At 38.1% G+C, this 17220-nt stretch overlaps 1 protein-coding gene across 6 annotated transcripts in view; it reads right to left on the bottom strand.

Annotated features, from left to right (window-relative positions):
* Positions 1–9374: 9374 nt before the first annotated feature.
* GRID1 (glutamate ionotropic receptor delta type subunit 1) overlaps positions 9375–17220 on the bottom strand; it is a 799624-nt gene continuing 791778 nt past the window's right edge. For 3 of the 6 annotated variants that reach the window (XM_007054511.4, XM_043552246.1, XM_043552247.1), the window contains one exon: positions 9377–10468. In XM_007054511.4, the coding sequence (XP_007054573.1) occupies positions 10040–10468 (429 nt within the window). In that variant the 3' untranslated portion in view covers positions 9377–10039. Of the gene's footprint in view, positions 10469–17220 lie in introns of all 6 variants that reach the window. The other 3 variants (XM_043552249.1, XM_043552244.1, XM_043552245.1) reach the window with 2 other exon arrangements.

The raw sequence follows: 17220 nt of genomic DNA, 5'->3' as shown, positions 1-17220 counted from the left end.
CCTAGAAGCTGTAGTCGTGCACCAGGACCCTATTGTGTTAGGCACTGTACAAACACAGAACAAAGACTGAATTTTGTCTCGGAGCCTGGGCTCCAGCCCAAGCAAGAAAGTCTACATTGCTACTTTTAGTTCCATAGAGTGAGCCCTGCACACCCGAGGCAGTTGACCCAGGCTCTGACACTCACTGCTGAGGGGGGTGGGGGCTTGCAGTGTAGAGATACCTTAACTCCCTTAGGCTTCTTTGAAAAATCACAGCTTTAATGTTTATGCTGAAAAGTTCTGACCCTTCCATGCTCATTGGCATGAGAGGGGAAGAGTGGGTATTTCAAGGGTGGGAAAGAAAAGATGTTTCTCTACAGTGCTTGAGAAAACAATGATGAATGACATTTAGACATGTTCAACTTGTGCTACTATTAAACCTCTCAATAGTGATTAATAAACCTATCAAAACTAAAGCTGGGTGAGTAATTTATAACTAATTATTCATTCATTAAATTTCACTCTGCTGCTGAGTTTCAGTGAAAATTTTCTTGACTGTATTTGTCATTCAAAAATGTTCACTAAATAATTTCTATGAATAATTTTTAATTTATAGCTTATTTAGTGAATGTCCATTGCATTATGAGTTCATGTCCTTACCAGATGAATTCCAGTCACAAAAAGATCAGAAAGTCCAAATAAGCAGCAAATCACTCTCTCACTGATTTCTTTGAAACGTTGCTTTTGTTTAAGGACATAGATTGCAGCAGAACACCCAGCATGGAATGTGCTAGACCTCTTGCAGTCTTCTGATAAACTGGGAGTTTTTCTTAGAATAATCAGTTATTACTTGAATAGGCCTCCAGAGCAGACGAGGGTGATCTATGGGTGTATTGAGCTGTCAGATGCCCAGATTGACAGATCTCTGGATTTCGCACCTTCTAGTCAGGATGGAATTTGTTTGCTGCATAAAAATGATGAGGCTTTTATTCTAAAACAGCCATGGGACTTGTTCACAATAGACCTATACCCAGATAGACCTATACTGTTTTTTTTTCTGTCAGTGGATGTAAATAAACTATATCTGAGATAAAATATGGTTTACAAGCCCAGTGAATTGATAGAGCTGCATATCCTTTTGTGCCAGATGTTACAAATATGCAGACAGACAGTTCTTATTGATCCAAATGGTCTGAAGAAATTCCATTTGAAAGCATATGTATTTCTGCCTGTCATTTGGACGTGCTTGACATGGCAATGCCAGGAATGCAAATGTGTGAGAAGAAAGTATGCTCTCATGTTATAACAGCAGATTTCTCTGCCAGACAGTCGGAAATATATTGCACAACTAATCATAGATCAGAGGAGACATGATCATCATAACAACCCATCTAAAGACATAAAAGATGACTTGATATCAAGCAGTGTGGACTTTTTTTTTTTTAATTTGAACCATTTCAGTCTTGCCTGTTACAAATATGAACCCACCAGTTGCTCTTCTTACAATCAAAGTACAGTGGCTTTAACTGGAAAGCCTTCCAAAAAACAAAATAAGTCTTGCAAGTCCTTCCCATACAGTGAAAGAAATCACAGCCTTCTCCCTCAAAACCCCACAAAGACCTGTAGCATCCAATCTATTCAACAACAAAATTTACAAAACCATATGATGGCTAATTGGCCTGACAGCCAATTAGTTAGCCTTCTTCAAATCTTATCCTCTTTTGGCTTTCATGAGTCTGTCATCTCCTAGTTCTTTTCCTACCACTTTAATTGCTCCTTCAGAGTCTTATTTAGTGGGTCCCCTTTGCCCCCTTCCAACTCCATCTTTGGCCCACTCCTTTTCTCCCCGTACACCTTATCTCTGGGGAAGGCTCTAATTCTACTCTGCTCCAGATCTAGTCTTCCTCATTCCAAACAAAAATCTCATCTTGTCTTTCCAATATCTCATGGATGTCCAGCCACCAACCCAACAATATGCCAACACTGAGCTCTTGATCTTCATGCCACAGCCTCCCCTCCCCACCCTCTTTCTCATCATATGGACAACATCACCATAAGCATGTCATTCGGGCCCTTAATCTGAGTCATTGAGCACTCTCCCTATACCCACACCTCCAGACCACCATCCTCTTGTATTCTGTAACCTCTGGCCTTCATGCAGCCAGCCTTGCCCCCTTGAATACATTCAAAATGCAGCTGCTTAAACTATCTTCTGTTATTCTGACTACATCATTCTTTCTTTGTGTGCTTCCACTGGCTTTCTCTTCTTTACCATATCACATACAATCTTCTTATCTTCACCATTAGGGATCTTCCTGACTGAATCTCACTCTAGCTAGCTGTTCTATTAACTCATTTTGACATTGATTGTCACTTTTGACCCACCAATATTCCTGGCCTTCTACCAGTAAGCTTTTGTAACTCATCTGTCAGGTCACCCTGTCTGCAAAAGCTCTCAAGCAGAAAAATCTGTCTAGCCACCTTTGCATCTATTTTCAAATCCCTCCTTAAAACTCACCTCTTGCTATGATGCCAATGAGGCATTGTCAGGTGACCATGATAAGGAAAGTGGCAAACCGTAACTAGTGCTAATTGTACCAAGATATGTTTGCCTTACTGTTAACCCATCTTCCACTTTTGAGGTGGTGGAAAGCAGAATAAAAAATTATAAGTGGGCATCTGCCAATATTTTCACAGAGAATAATGAAGTGACATCACCTTCCATTTTCTCTGCCCAACTTGGCAGGAATAGAAGCTACTGATTTCAGAATGTCAATGGGAATATTTGTGCAAGGACATCTGCGACTGTTTCATTGAAGCACACTCGTGTAGACGCCACCTGTCACTGTGTGACATGGCAACACCATGTGTTTGCAATCCCACCAGGATCCCATGATTGTAGGGGTTCTCTGCAATTTTTTCTGCATTCTGCAATATTCTGCAAATTCAAAATTTTAAATTTGGGGGGAAAGTGTTTTGCATCTTTTTTCACTTCCAGGTTTACAGCCACCTAATGTGCTTCTTCAATGTTAATTCACCTTGCTGAAAGCTGGGCAAAATTCTGCTCTCAGAGCGCTCTCCCTGTATTGTGGTACCGGAATTTTTCCAGTATTATTTGCCTCAGATTTTAAAGGAAAACTATTATAAACACTGGGCCTGATTCTCTATTGAGTGCATGTTGTGTAGTCATTTCTACCCATGTAAAGCTATAGCATTCTTATATGTTAGCAGTTTAAATATACCTATATAATAGTGACTATTCAATACAGAAATCCTTGATTGTTGTCAGATTCAAAGCATGTTCATGAAAGCTCAGTTGCTTTGGTCAACTTGAGACTACCCAGAGCCACAGTTTATGGTCTATTAAAGCAATGCACCTGTTCTCATGGTGGCCAATACAAACAATATTAAGACATATTGAAGCCAAATTTGAAAGCACATCAAGTTGACCTCTAACAACTGGGAAGCAACAACTCATGAAAGACCAAGATGGCATCAGATTTGTCATGTCACCATTAACCACTTTGATATAAGGCCCATTCACACCTTTTGTGAAAAACATGAACAGCGCAAAGCAAGGATACAACATTTTGCAATGGTCATGGACAAGCTTGTCTGTCCGACATGTAAATATGTTTTCTATTCTGACATTTGTCTGGACTCACATAAACACGTCGACATATAGTGTTTTCTGAATCCTCATATGTTGACATCGGCATAAGAATCCCAGTTCAGCAAAACACTTAGCATGTGGTCAACCACATCTCTAGCCTGCAACTCATTTAAAAATGGTTGTGTTTTCCTGATCTGAAGGATAATTGCTACACAAGGTGCAGAAAGGTGGATTATCAGGTCCAGTGTGTCAGGATGGAGACAGTCTTGATAAGCTAATTTTTTTAATAGTTCACTATATTGTTATGCTGTGTTTCAGTACTGATGCCACATGAAAAAAACCCTGAAAAATATTCTCTTCAGGGAAGCCTGTGTGTCTGAGATATATCTTTTGCCTGTCTTCCCCTATTCTGTATTATCGGTCAGATAATGCATGCATGAAAACGCGATCTTTGTGCTTCAGGAGTTTATTAGTCACAGATGTGCATGCTTATCTGCTCTTCCTACTGCATGCCTCATCTGAAATTACAGTCTCCATTGGTGTCCTCATCATTAGTTGCAGTGGAAATATCAGCAAGGAGGAAATAAAAATATTAATAATGGGCCAAGTTCTTTTAGGTTACTTAATTCATTAATTAGATTGTGAACACTCTGGGGCAGGGACTGTCTTTTTGTTCTGGGTTTGTACAGTGCCTGGCAGAATGGGGTCTGGGCCATGACTGGGGTTTCGACATACCACCACAATAACTCATCCCTAGCACAGTTACATCAGGGATGAGTTTATTAGTAAAGTTTGACTTGGTAGAGCTTTTACATGAAAGTTTAGGGCTATATCCTCAGCAGGCGTAAGTGGCTGCGGGGACACAGATTTATACCAGTTGAGGATCTGGTAAATGGTTTAGAGCATTATCAAGTAAATAGTCCCAACTCTTAAATAATATAACAACATTTATCCAGTACAACAAATGCTGCTTTTATTTTGATTTTCTAAAAAGAAAAAAGAAAAAAATGAGGCTACTGCTTGTATAATGGAATCTATGCTTCTGATACAGTATTATAATAATAGTTCTGCTGGACATCTCAAATAGATGCATTGTACCCCTCCCCCCATTCATTATTACCTAATATTTTACTTTTCTTCATAGCTTTTTCTTTTATAGTTCCCCTTGCCTTTTCCCATTGGTGCAAAAGGATATGGATTCTTTGGGAAATTTCCAATAGAGTCCTCAAACGTGTTATATATAGACCTAGCTCTTCCTTTAGCCATTCACAACATAAATTCAGCTCAGTGAACGGAATAAAATATGGTCTGAACGTTGTAGTTACTATACTGCCCCAGGAATGTAGTCTCCTTTAAAAGAAAAGTTCCATTTGTCATTAAGTCACCAACTTCTAACCTCTGTCAGACTGGAGGTGCACCTAACTTTGAACAGGCTTTGAGAAGAAATTTGTGCTTAAACTAGTTCATCCAGCAGCTATAACTAAAATCCCTGTTAATTGGCCAACAAAGTTTCTTTCTGAATTTCATTATTAGCACTTACTTATAACATTTTCTTTTCAGAGCCAGCAGTGAATACAGATTTATAAGAAGCAGTGCTTTCAAGCTCAACATTAAGGGTTTGTCTATATGACCACTGAGCTTGTGGCAAGCCGGGGTTGGGGCAATCCCTACTTCACACTAACCCTTTGCTGCTGCTCACTAAAAGTTCCATAGTGCACTTTGAGCTAACCTGCTTTGATCTTCTACTAGTTTAAATCAGCCTGGGTCCAATGCAATCAATGGAGCTATGCTGATTTACACCAGTTGAGGATCAGGTCCTGAGTATTTTATTCTACCAGCAGACTAAGTGAAGGTGGGTTATTCTTGCTCTGCTTAGGCTTCACAAACAGTGCAGTAATGCCAGGTTATAAAAGCAAGGCAGAATGTTGGGAATTTCACTTTGCAAGACAAATATTGCACACAAGTAATTATAACTCAGCATTAAAAAAGGTCCTATCAAGTTTTAACTCTGAAATCAAAAAGCACAATTAATATTGTTTCATTGCGACAGGAAAACATGACACATTATGCAGAAATAACAGCAATGCATTCTCCAGAGCTAGTGGACTGCAAGCAAATCTAAGAAACTGAGTCACAGTTTTGTATGAAAATAAAGTATTGTTTCGAAACTAATGGATTAACAGAACAAGAAACACTACAAGTGCTGTGCCACAGATGTCACATTACCAGAAATTCATCAATAAAAGAGCACAATCAAAGAAGGTATAGGCACTCAATTTCAGCTTTGCAATGTAAACATCTTGGAGAACCTGGAACACTTGGGCCCCTAGGTTATCCCCATTTTTAAGCAGAACCATTACACTCTGGTACACTCCTTGGGGAGTTCTGTTTAAAACTCAAGGGCACAATATGGCCCTCATAGTTTACAGAAACTTATGCAACTTGCTCCCTCTTCATGTCTGCAAAATATTTAAAATGAAGGGCTAGATCCACTGCTGGTATAGATAGGCATATCTCCATTACTTCACTGATTTACACCAATTGAGGATCTGGCCTGAAATCTTCACTTATACTTTAATTCATCTATGAATAACTCCGTCTCTGTGTGCATATAAATGCATGAGTTTATGGTGTATGCATACAAAGTCAACATGTATAAAAATGCTTTGAACAGTCAACATTAAAATAGAAATCTAAAACATGGAAGTAATACATTCTGAATTTGCTTTGAAAATTGAAATATATTGGGAAATAAATATTTTTAATTCTCCCGAGAGAACCTGTTGATTTATTTAAATAACCTGAAACTGAAGCATCAACACATGAGAGATCTAAAAGGCTCTGTCATGATTGATAGGTTCAGGATATAACTATCTAAGTTTTTAATAAACTAATCTTCTCTAAAGAGTGGGAGACTCATTGTGAATTGCTAATTTCACAGTCTAGCCCTTGATGCAACAAAACACATGCTTAACATTAAGCAGAGACTAGTCCCACTGAAGTCAATGGCAATATTCGGCATGTCCTTCACGTTCAGCATGTGCTTAAACCCATTTTTAATTAGGAAAGCACTTAAGCATGCCACTAAAGCATCTGCTTCAATGACACCAAAGCACATGCATAAAATTAAGCACACATTTAAGTACTTGCTAAATAAGGATCATCGTGGGCTTGATCCTGTACTCTATATGCCATCCTGCCAAGCACTTAAACGAGTATTTAACTTTAAGCCTTGAGTAATCCCATTGACGTGAATGGGACTACTCACATGCACAAAGTTAAGCACACACTTAAGTGATTTGTAGCACCTTGCAGGATCAAGCCCAAAGCAAAGACATAATAAAAAATATCAACGCTAAAGGAGCCCCAAATGTACTTTGTTCATTCATTTCATAAATGTAGTTTAATTTAAACTCTTTATGATGATGCTTTAAACCATACTAATGAAAGTTACATAATTTGTTTTCAGAAAGTAATAAAGTTTCAGTAAAATGAGATTTCACTATGATCTTTACTGCAAATAAGTGAGTGTTGCCTTTTTTGTGTAAGGGATGCAGCTTAGAAAGATTCTTCTGTTCTTGTTTCCTAATAGCACTGACTCAGGTCCAAGTTTTGGCCCAGATCCACAGATGCATTAAGGTTGCACTATGATACTGCAGCGCCAGTTCAACATGACCCTAAAGTCTCTTATAGCCAGCTACGGGAAGATCATAGTGGGGGATCCTCTTGTGCAATGAAGCATAGTAGGCTCCTACATCATGCCTACTCCTTGGAGGCCTGGCCAGGGGGAAAGTGGTCATGGCTGGGGTGCCCGTACAGGCAGCTGATACCCAAATGTTGTATGGGATCATTGGCAGGCATTGCAAATGAGAGGAGTCTTGAGGGCTAGGAGACCATCACTGTATCCACACAGCCCAGGATCAGGGGAGACCTAAGGTGGCTTCTTCTGGATCACACTCATTGGTCCTCAGAAGCAGCTAAAGATCTGGGCTTTACTGTGAATTAGGGAAGAAAGGACAGGGAGGTGACCGTGACGGACACTTTCAAAACAGATGCTTCAATGCTTTTCTCTTGTTAAATCATATATACATGTGCACAGCATCCCAGCATGACCAATCTTAAAAACATTGTACACATGGCAGATGAACAATAATTTCAGTAAAAAATATTAAATTTGGCTGCAAATGTTCATAACTTGTTACAAATATGGAGGAAAATAATTTTTGGGATGCTGGTGTGGAATCTAAATGGACCAAATCTATCACTGATGAAAATCCAGTGACAAACATTATTATTGTCTATTTTTAATTAGTTTGAAGCAGGAAGTACAACTTGGCCAGATTGCAGAATGTTATTGTCTACATCAGGAGGCAGCTTGACTGGAGATGCTGGAATTAATGACCACTGGAATACATCTATCAGCAAATTGTCAACATTCCTTAGTTAAAAAGTAGTGTTCTAAGTACACTTGTTCCCTTGGGTAGTTTTTCTATCACTTTTGATTCAGTTTTAGTGTTTCTTCTCTGCTTAATCATTTAATGCAGGGCTTTTCTAAAGAAAACAATTCTTGGAAAGTTATCACCCCATAACTAGTTGAGTAACTATGCAAGCCAGTATACCAGACAATAAATTCAACTTTTTATTTCTCCAAATGCATAACCCACACTGTCTGCTTCCTCTTGGAGATATGTATGCATTTTTACTTTTGTTCAGTCACTTTTTTTTTGGCCTTAATGTAGGCAGTGATTTTGCTGCACCCAATGATACTGCATTTTCCAAATGATCATGTTCTAACAAAGTGAACAAATCCAACTATGCCTGGAAATAGCAACCTTGCTATTGTGACACGTTTGAGAGGTTACTAAATTACTCAAATTCTGAAAGCCAATGTTTGCCCAGGAGCATCAGAAAGGAAGAAAAAAACCTAGTTACCTGAGCATTTGAGTCACTATTTGGGAAGGAAACAATGGTTTTGAAAGGTTCATGTTAAACTGAACTGGTAATGTTCTCAGACAAGACATTAAGCTAGCTCTATGTGTTACTCCATCTTTTTCCGTTGTTTGAGTTTCACAGCAAAAAACAAACAAACAAAAAAGGCATTTGATAGCCGATTATGGACATAACCATTAAATGCTTCTTTAAATAAATCAATGGAAAAAAACAGAAGCTGTGCTCAAAGTCATGAATTTAGCCTAGTCATTCAGAGATATGACTTTAACAGAGAATGCTGCCTCCATTATACAGTAGTCCTTGAAACATAAAAGAAAGAAATCATACCATAGGGCTATAGTCCCTGTAACATGATCATTGCCTCACTATCAAATAAAGGTTTCAGAGTAGCAGCTGTGTTAGTCTGTATTCGCAAAAAGAACAGGAGTACTTGTGGCACCTTAGAGACTAACCCATTTATTTGAGCATAAGCTTTCGTGAGCTGCAGCTCACTTCAGATGAGCTGCAGCTCACAAAAGCTTATGCTCAAATAAATGGGTTAGTCTCTAAGGTGCCACAAGTACTCCTGTTCTTTTTATCAAATAAAGCTTTGCCTTGTTTTATTCCTTTAAGTCATTGGTTCCATTCCACTTTAATTTGTGCACACAAGAAACAAAAAAGAGCTGATTGCAGGTTTTGCTTCATAGCCTTATCCATAACCTTATTTATCAAATATTATATATATATATAATATACATAGATCATATATATATATATATATATATATATATATATATATATATATATATATATATATATATATATATATATATATATAAAAACATAAGGGTAAATTAAAAAAGCCACACAGTACGCACATAAAACACAATTCAGTAAACCTGTGCTTCAACTTAGAAACTGTGTGGAAATTTAATCCCTGTTAGAAGGAAAGAGTTCAGATGTTTCGTTTATTGTTTGCTTGTTTATAGTTGTAATTCAGGTTTAAAACATATATTACTGCTTTGCTAATATCTGCTGTTAGATTTTCAAGCGAACTGCCACCATGGCTATGAAATAGGGTACCGAGAAGAAGAGAGTGCTGAGGAGAGTAAACTTTTACAGCGACAAATGGATAACTTCACTGCTTTAAAAACAAAATTAGTAAAACAAAAATAGAACAAATAAGGAATAAGGGTTGAAATCCATGATATTTTGTTTAACTGCCCTCAATCCCAGCAACAGGTCTTCTTTGGCACTTGAGAACGATCACAAGTAGTTTGCCTTTTTATTCATATAGAACAAAATTTACAAAGTCATTCATACATTTTTTTTGTTTTTGTTTTTTTTGTTTTGTTTTGTTTTTTTACTGACTTTGAAAATTGGGAATATTCAAAATACACTTTTACCCCACTTCATTCTTTCATTATTTACAGATATGTACACGAAAAATGTAAAAGTTTTTGTTTTTGTTTCAGATTGTATTAAAAAGCTCTGCTGGTTGGTTTTTGTTTGTTTTCATTATATGGATGTTCCATGGGAAGGCTCCATGGCTTCTGGAATGACTCCCCCTGGCACAGACTGAAATGACATCGGGATAGGTGTTTTCACGGGGCTTTGACGAAACAGTCCTCCATTTGGCGATCTGTGTTTACACTGTATAGAGGGCATGGTGGCTGAGCTGCTAAGGGGCAATGGCAGGTTACTACCAGAGGCAGTTGTGAGTGTCCTGCTGGCACCATGACTTGTCTGTTCTGGTAAAAAGGTGGTGACAGAAAGTTGTGTGTTCTGGTATTCGCGTACTGGCTCCAGGGTCTGACTTGTCTGCATGCCACCAATCTCCAAGGCTGAGATTTCAATGGACGCTGGAGAGATTTGCTTGTGAGCTATGTCTTCATCAATTAAACTGTTCATACGTCTGTGGACCTGCTCCAGATTTACTTCTTTATCCTATTGAGGTAAAAACAATTGAATCAGTCCAAACAAAAATCTCTCTCTCTCCCCACACTATGTGGTGGGAGCCATTGTTTATTCATTCACTTAATTTGATTTGCTAAGGTAAAAGCTCTAGGTACGCATAACAGCTCAGTCTTAAAAACACATACCAAAAAAAAAAAGTTAACTCAGTGACAATCCACAACTGAACCCCTTAAACCACTCCCTCTCTGAGGCAAAACCAGAGCTCTGGTTCCACCCATACACAGTGGAATGTCACATCAGCACCTTCCTTGAGCTACAATCTTGTCTGCCAGAACCTCAGTTTTCATTCTGGAGCAAAGAGTGAGTTTCTAGCTGTTATGGTTATGAAGAAGTCCCACCTCCCAAATGTGAACGGAGTGTAATCGATACAGAGATATCAGAGAGCCTGGAACAATAGTGCTGGCTGGGAGGTGTGAACTGCCCTATTTATCTCAGTGAGATGAACTCAGATGCTCATTGATGACAACCTAAATATCAACATTGTTAAATATTTCATTTCTCATATCAGAAAAGAGAGGAGGATCACACAACTGTACAACATACTGAGTGATGGCTCATTTTGGGAAGCAGTTGGGAGATACAATCACATACTTTTTCACGAGTCAAGAAGGAGCCCAGCCCAAGAAACCTACTGGGCATATTCAAGCCCTACCAGTGGTGAGCCATGCTCAGGAGGTTCATGTGATCTACTTGGAGCAGCAGCTCATTCATTCATTTTTTGTTGATTCACATGGAGGTTATTTTGAGTCCCATGGAGTTTATTTTGTAGGAGAAGCTTGGAAGCACACACTCACCTTTTTTACTTCCCCCAGTTTTAGTCCTGAACAAAATAGATAACAGACACAATATGACCTGAAGGTTGACAAATATGGCCTGTGTCAGAACAAAGGAAGGACTTAGTTCCAAAGTTGAGTCCTTCCACTGAGATTGCCTTGCCTTAAGCTCCCTTGAGGGACTGTCAGCTCAAGCATCACAGCAGGTTGTAGCGGCCAGGATAAAAACACAAGGGGAGAGCTGGTCTTTAAAACACAAACCAGTGAGGAACTAAAATGGGCTGCTTACTGCATCACTATTGTATTTCCCATATGTAGAATGGAAAGCAACATAAACTGCATGGCGAATGCAAGCACCAGGGTGGTGTTTTTAGAGAGGACAATGTAAGTGGTAATGTTATATACCTTTCACATATTTCATAAAGCAGACCTACAGTATGTAATATTTTTAAAGTACAGAATTTAATTATTTGATCTCATTGAAATAGTGGCCCAGAAACAAAGCATCTGTTAGCCCACAAGCTCTGGAAGAGAGAAGATCCCACTTGTATTCTAGACTTCAAAAGTGGTATTGAGCTTCCATAGTGAGAATGTCCTGGGAAAAAATGTATGTGATCTGCATCTAGAGGATTCCCTGGCTGGTGAAACAGTCTCACAGGGCTGTGGGTGGCTGGGTGCTAGGTAGAATAGCTTTGCAGATTCTCTGTCTTATGCCAGAGAATAACCCAGTGACCTGGGAATGAGGGGATGTAAAACTGGCTCCAGCCCACATTTTGCCTATGGTCCTGTGCCAAGCAAAGTTCAGCTGGACTAGAGAATCTGATCCAATTACACAATAGTTCTTCAGTCATCAGCTGCCAACTGTCTGTATCTCCATCTTTTAATTAGCGATGAGCCCAAATCAAAACCCTGGATTCCAAAAATTGTCAAACACTAACTTTGCGACTTGGGTCAATCTCTACTTTTCAGTACCATTTAATAACTGACTTGCTGGTCCCCCAAAGGCCTGAAGATCAGAACACATTGCTGGCATCAAACCTACAGGCCTAGCTCAGGCTAAATTCCCATTGAATCTATTGGGAGTTTTGCTTATTTAAAGGTTAAAGGCATGGAACTGATCCAAAGCCCTTTGACATCAATGGAAGGTCTCCTAATGACTTGCATTAATTTTTTAATAGGAGCACATTTCTGGCATGCCAAACTCTTATAGCTGCTCCTAGAAAAGTAACAATGAAGCCTGACACACCACAAAATCATCACCAGGAAAAAAAAACTTTTTTGCCAAATCATTTATATATGTCATCCATTCCCAAATTAAGAAAAATCAATAGAAAATTAGAAAAGACCTTAAAGACAAAAATAGAATGTACCCTACTTACATTTAATAAGAGGTCTATTGCACTTTTAGTAGTGTAGAAGCCCTTTTAATGACTTCCACACTTGAATTATCATTCTTTTCATTCATGAAGGTCGACAACACATTAGCTCTAACCTATTATGTGTTCTCTCTCACACACACAGTAGCTGGGTATCCAAAGGATTTGTATTACAAAGTCTCAAAGGAAGCACTGTAATGCACCACTGGTTTGTCAGTTTAGAAAAACCTTGAAAAAATTGACTTGGGGGGAAAAGATACAGTCATTGGACTGGCTGTTTATATTGTAGCAGCCACTAGGGAGCAAATGCTGTACTTAAGATGGCTAAGTTGTTTTCATTAGAACCTACACATCCTACCTGGGTCTACCAGTGAAGGTCACTTGCAAGCTTTATCTAATTCAACATATGATGAGCTTCCTGCCTGGCTATGGTAACTACAGAGAGCTTATTACACCAATCCTTCATGAGCTGCCCTGGACTCCTATTCACTTGAGGGTGTATTTGTAAGGGGCTGCTGATTTGGGTCTAAAGAGCTGAAGGCTTGGGTATTTGAGAGACCACTGTTGTTGCTCTAATCAGGGTCAAAATTAGAGTGGAAAGAATGCTGGAAACTTTTTCCCTGAATATGTGTTCAGATTCAAAGATGAATTTTAATTTTTACTGTGTTCATGATATGTTCATGTTCTCTTGATTTCTGCTAGTGATCTTGTAAAATGTAAAACTAATGTTAAACAAAAATATACACCAACATTGCTTACTGGTATTTTTATGCCAATATTAATAATTAATTCTGTGCTGCTTTGTTACCTGAGTCAGGAACAGAAATAATATGACTGGGATAATGAACCAGTAGGGTGAAAATGGTAAAGTTCTAATTAGGGCTGTCGATTAACCGCAGTTAACTCATGCAATTAACTCAAAAACATTAACTGTGATTAAAAAAATTAATCATGATTAATCGCAGTATTAATCACACTGTTAAGCAATAGGATACCAATTAAAATGTATTAAATATCTGTGGATGTTTTTCTACATTTTCAAATATATTTATTTCAATTACAACACAGAATATGGAGTGTACACTGCTCACTTTATATTATTTTTATTACAAATATTTGCACTGTAAAAATGATAAAAAAGAAATAGTATTTTTCAGTTCACCTCATACAAGTACTGTAGTGCCATCTCTATCATGAAAATGCAACTTACAAATGTAGATTTTTTTTTGTTACATAACTGCACTCAATAACAAAACAATGTAAAACTTTAGAGCCTACAAGTCCACTCAGTCCTACTTTTTGATCAGCCAATTGCTAAGACAAACAAGTTTGTTTACATTTACATTTTTACAATCTCACCAGAAAGTGAGAACAGGTGTTTGCATGGGACTTTTGTAACCAGCATTCCAAGATATTTAAGTGCCAGATATGCTAAATGTTCATATGCCCCTTCATGCTTTGGCCACCATTCCAGAGGACATGCTTCCATGCTGATGATGCTCTTTAAAAAAATAACGTCTTAATTACATTTATGACTGAACTCCTTGGGGGGGAATTGTATGTCTCTGGCTCTGTTTTACCCACATTCTGCCATATAGTTCATGTCATAATAGTCTCGGATGATGACTCAGCACGTTATTCATTATAAGAACACTTTTGCTACATATTTGACAAAACACAAAGAAGGTACCAATGTAAGATTTCTAAAGATAGCTAGAGCATTTGACCCAAGGTTTAAGAATCTGAAGTGCCTTCCAAAATCTGAGAAGGACGAGCGTGGAGCATGCTTTCAGAAGTCTCAAAAGAGCAACACTCCGATGCAGAAATTACAGAGCCCGAATCACCAAAAAAGAAAATCAGCCTTCTGTTGGTGGCATCTAACTCAGATTATGAAAATGAACATGCGCTGATCTGCACTGCTTTGGATTGTTGTTGAGCAAAGCCTGTCATCAGCATGGACGCACATCCTCTGGAATGGTGGATAAAGCATGAGGGACATATGAATCTTAAGTGCATCTGGCATGTAAATACCTTGCAATGCCAGCTGCAACAGTGTCATGCGAATGCCTATTCTCACTTTCATGTGACATTGTGAACAAGAAGCAGGGAGCATTATTTCCGCAAATGTAAACAAACTTGTTTGTCTGAGCGATCGGCTGAACAACAAGTAGGACTGAGTGAACTTGTGGGCTCTAAAGTTTGACATTGTTTTATTTTTGAGTGCAGTTATTTCTTGTACATAATTCTACATTTGTAAATTCAACTTTCATGATAAAGATATTACAGTACTTGTATTAGGTGAATTGAAAAATACTATTTCTTTTGTTTTTTACAGTGCTAATATTTGTAATAAAAATAAATATGAAGTGAGCACTGTACACTTTTTATTCTGTGTTGTAATTGAAATCAATATATTTTAAAATGTAGAAAACATCCAAAAATATTTAAATAACTGGTATTCTATTATTGTTTAACAGTGAGGTTAATCATGATTAATTTTTGTATTCGCTTGACAGTCCTAATTCTAATACTTGCAACAAACAGGCTATGAGCTATTTGAAGAGCAAAAACAAAATTGTGACTAATGTAGAATTATGAATAAACTCAAAACTTCTGTGATCTTCTCACAAACAGAAATAGAGGTGAACGTCAACACATAAATTATTCCTTGTGATATATTCATCGTAGCTCTTTTAAGATATAAACATGAAAAGGCTACAGACAGGGCATTCTCATTAGAGGAGATTCAATTCAGACATTTTAAGGCCAAGGAACTATTGTGATAATCTAGTCTGGAAATCATGTCTCCAACTGGTCTGAGAGTACGAGATTGGTTACCTTTTTGACATAGTGTATAACACATCTCTTTTGAAGGCTCTTTTCCGAAAGTGTGAATAGATAAGTCCTTGCATGTTTGCAACTCATTTGTTTTTAATTTGGCAGATGTTCACATTGATTTCAAGGAGGAAGGATCAGGCACAAGGTCATTTTTATATAGGTGCCCAGATTATTGTATAAGTATAAATGAACACCCTTCTTTTCTGCCATTTCATTCACTCTGAGAAATTCTGTGTTAGGTGTGAAATCCTGGCCCTATTGAAATCAATGGGAGTTTTGCCACTGGCTTCTGTGGGCCAGAATTTTGCCCTATGTCTCCATTCTAAAGTAAAAAATGTTTTGTGTGGAAAGTTTAATGAAAACTGGTTCTGCCTCTTTGAGGGTGAGAAATGACACATTTTTCCTATTTTTTTAAGCTTTTTTTCTGCTCACCTTCTTTTTCCCTGCAGAAAAATAACTGAAAAACCAAGCTTCAAAATTGGCATGTGAAAAGTTATCAGTGAGGATGGGTGATTCGCCAATTTTTTGAAAAACTTTAAGATAAAGTTATGAGCATTTAAGGTCATGAGCCTGAGCTGGCACAGCAGACAATTTCTGTAAATTATAACTAAGTTACGACTGGAGGACAGAGAGACTGGGCACATATGTGCAGCTGGGGCCAAATTCTTCAAACAATCCCTATTCAGCAATGCACTTAGACACATGCCTACGTCCCATTAAAATCAATGTTAAGCAAGTACCTACATGCTTTACTGAATAGGGATGGATTTAAGCATGTGCTTAAGTGCTTTGCTAATCTGGGGTTGTAGAGAAGTGTGCTTTTTAAACTGCTCAGGACTCCAGCCAGCTCCTGCAGAGCTCTTAAATCCTCCAGCAAAGCATTCCTATACAACTCCTCAGCTTCCAAGCACAGCAGTCCAAGTCCTGTAGAATCTGAAGTTCCCCAAATCACAGCCCTGCTAAAAGCCCCAGCAAGACAGTGCTGCTTTCATGGAGAAAAAAAGTTCCCCAAAACCGCAACCCCAATGAGGTTTAAGGAAAGTACAGCCTCCACTAATAAAGTCAACAGAACTTGTAAACTATAAGCTTAATCAGAACTAATTGCTGTCTCTTTTTTCTTTAAGGATTACCTAGGAAATTAAATAGAGAAAAATGAGTTAATGAAATAGTAATCTTATCATTCAAACAGTGAAAGCCAGGGAATGCAAAAGTTCAGATTCCAGGTGCTTTAATCCGGCCATTTTCCCTTTCTGTAATTCTTGTCAAATATGAAGCTTTTTGTATTACACTTTATATCTTTCTATGTTTACCATAAAATGTACAGGCCGCATGGTGAGTTAACATTGCCACTGGATCCTTGACTTTTGCATCTCTTGATGCTTTGTGCTTTTAATTCTGCAATGCTAATGTAGTGTAGCAAAAGTCTAAAAGAGTCTTTGGGCCTATTTAATTCTATATTTGTACAGTGCCTCACAAAACGGTGACACAACCTGATTGGCCTCCGGGCACTATTGCAGTAAGGAAGATAATTAATAATAGTTAATAATTGCTGCTCAATAACTTTATTGAACTAATTTTCTGAACTGAGGCTGTTCAGCAGAATTAATGGTATGGCTCATTGCAGGAGACAGTGTCTGAATAGATGTGAGTAAGCAACTCAGCTCCTGTCTGCGGCTTGCTATAATGATGCCATTACAAAGGGACTTTTAATCGGTTTCAGGCAGGATAAAGAGGC

The sequence above is a fragment of the Chelonia mydas genome, chromosome 7 (assembly GCF_015237465.2).
Source record: "Chelonia mydas isolate rCheMyd1 chromosome 7, rCheMyd1.pri.v2, whole genome shotgun sequence".
NCBI classification, from domain to species: domain Eukaryota; kingdom Metazoa; phylum Chordata; order Testudines; family Cheloniidae; genus Chelonia; species Chelonia mydas.
Note: the sequence above shows the minus strand (reverse complement) of the source record. Positions and strands in the feature narration are given on the sequence as shown.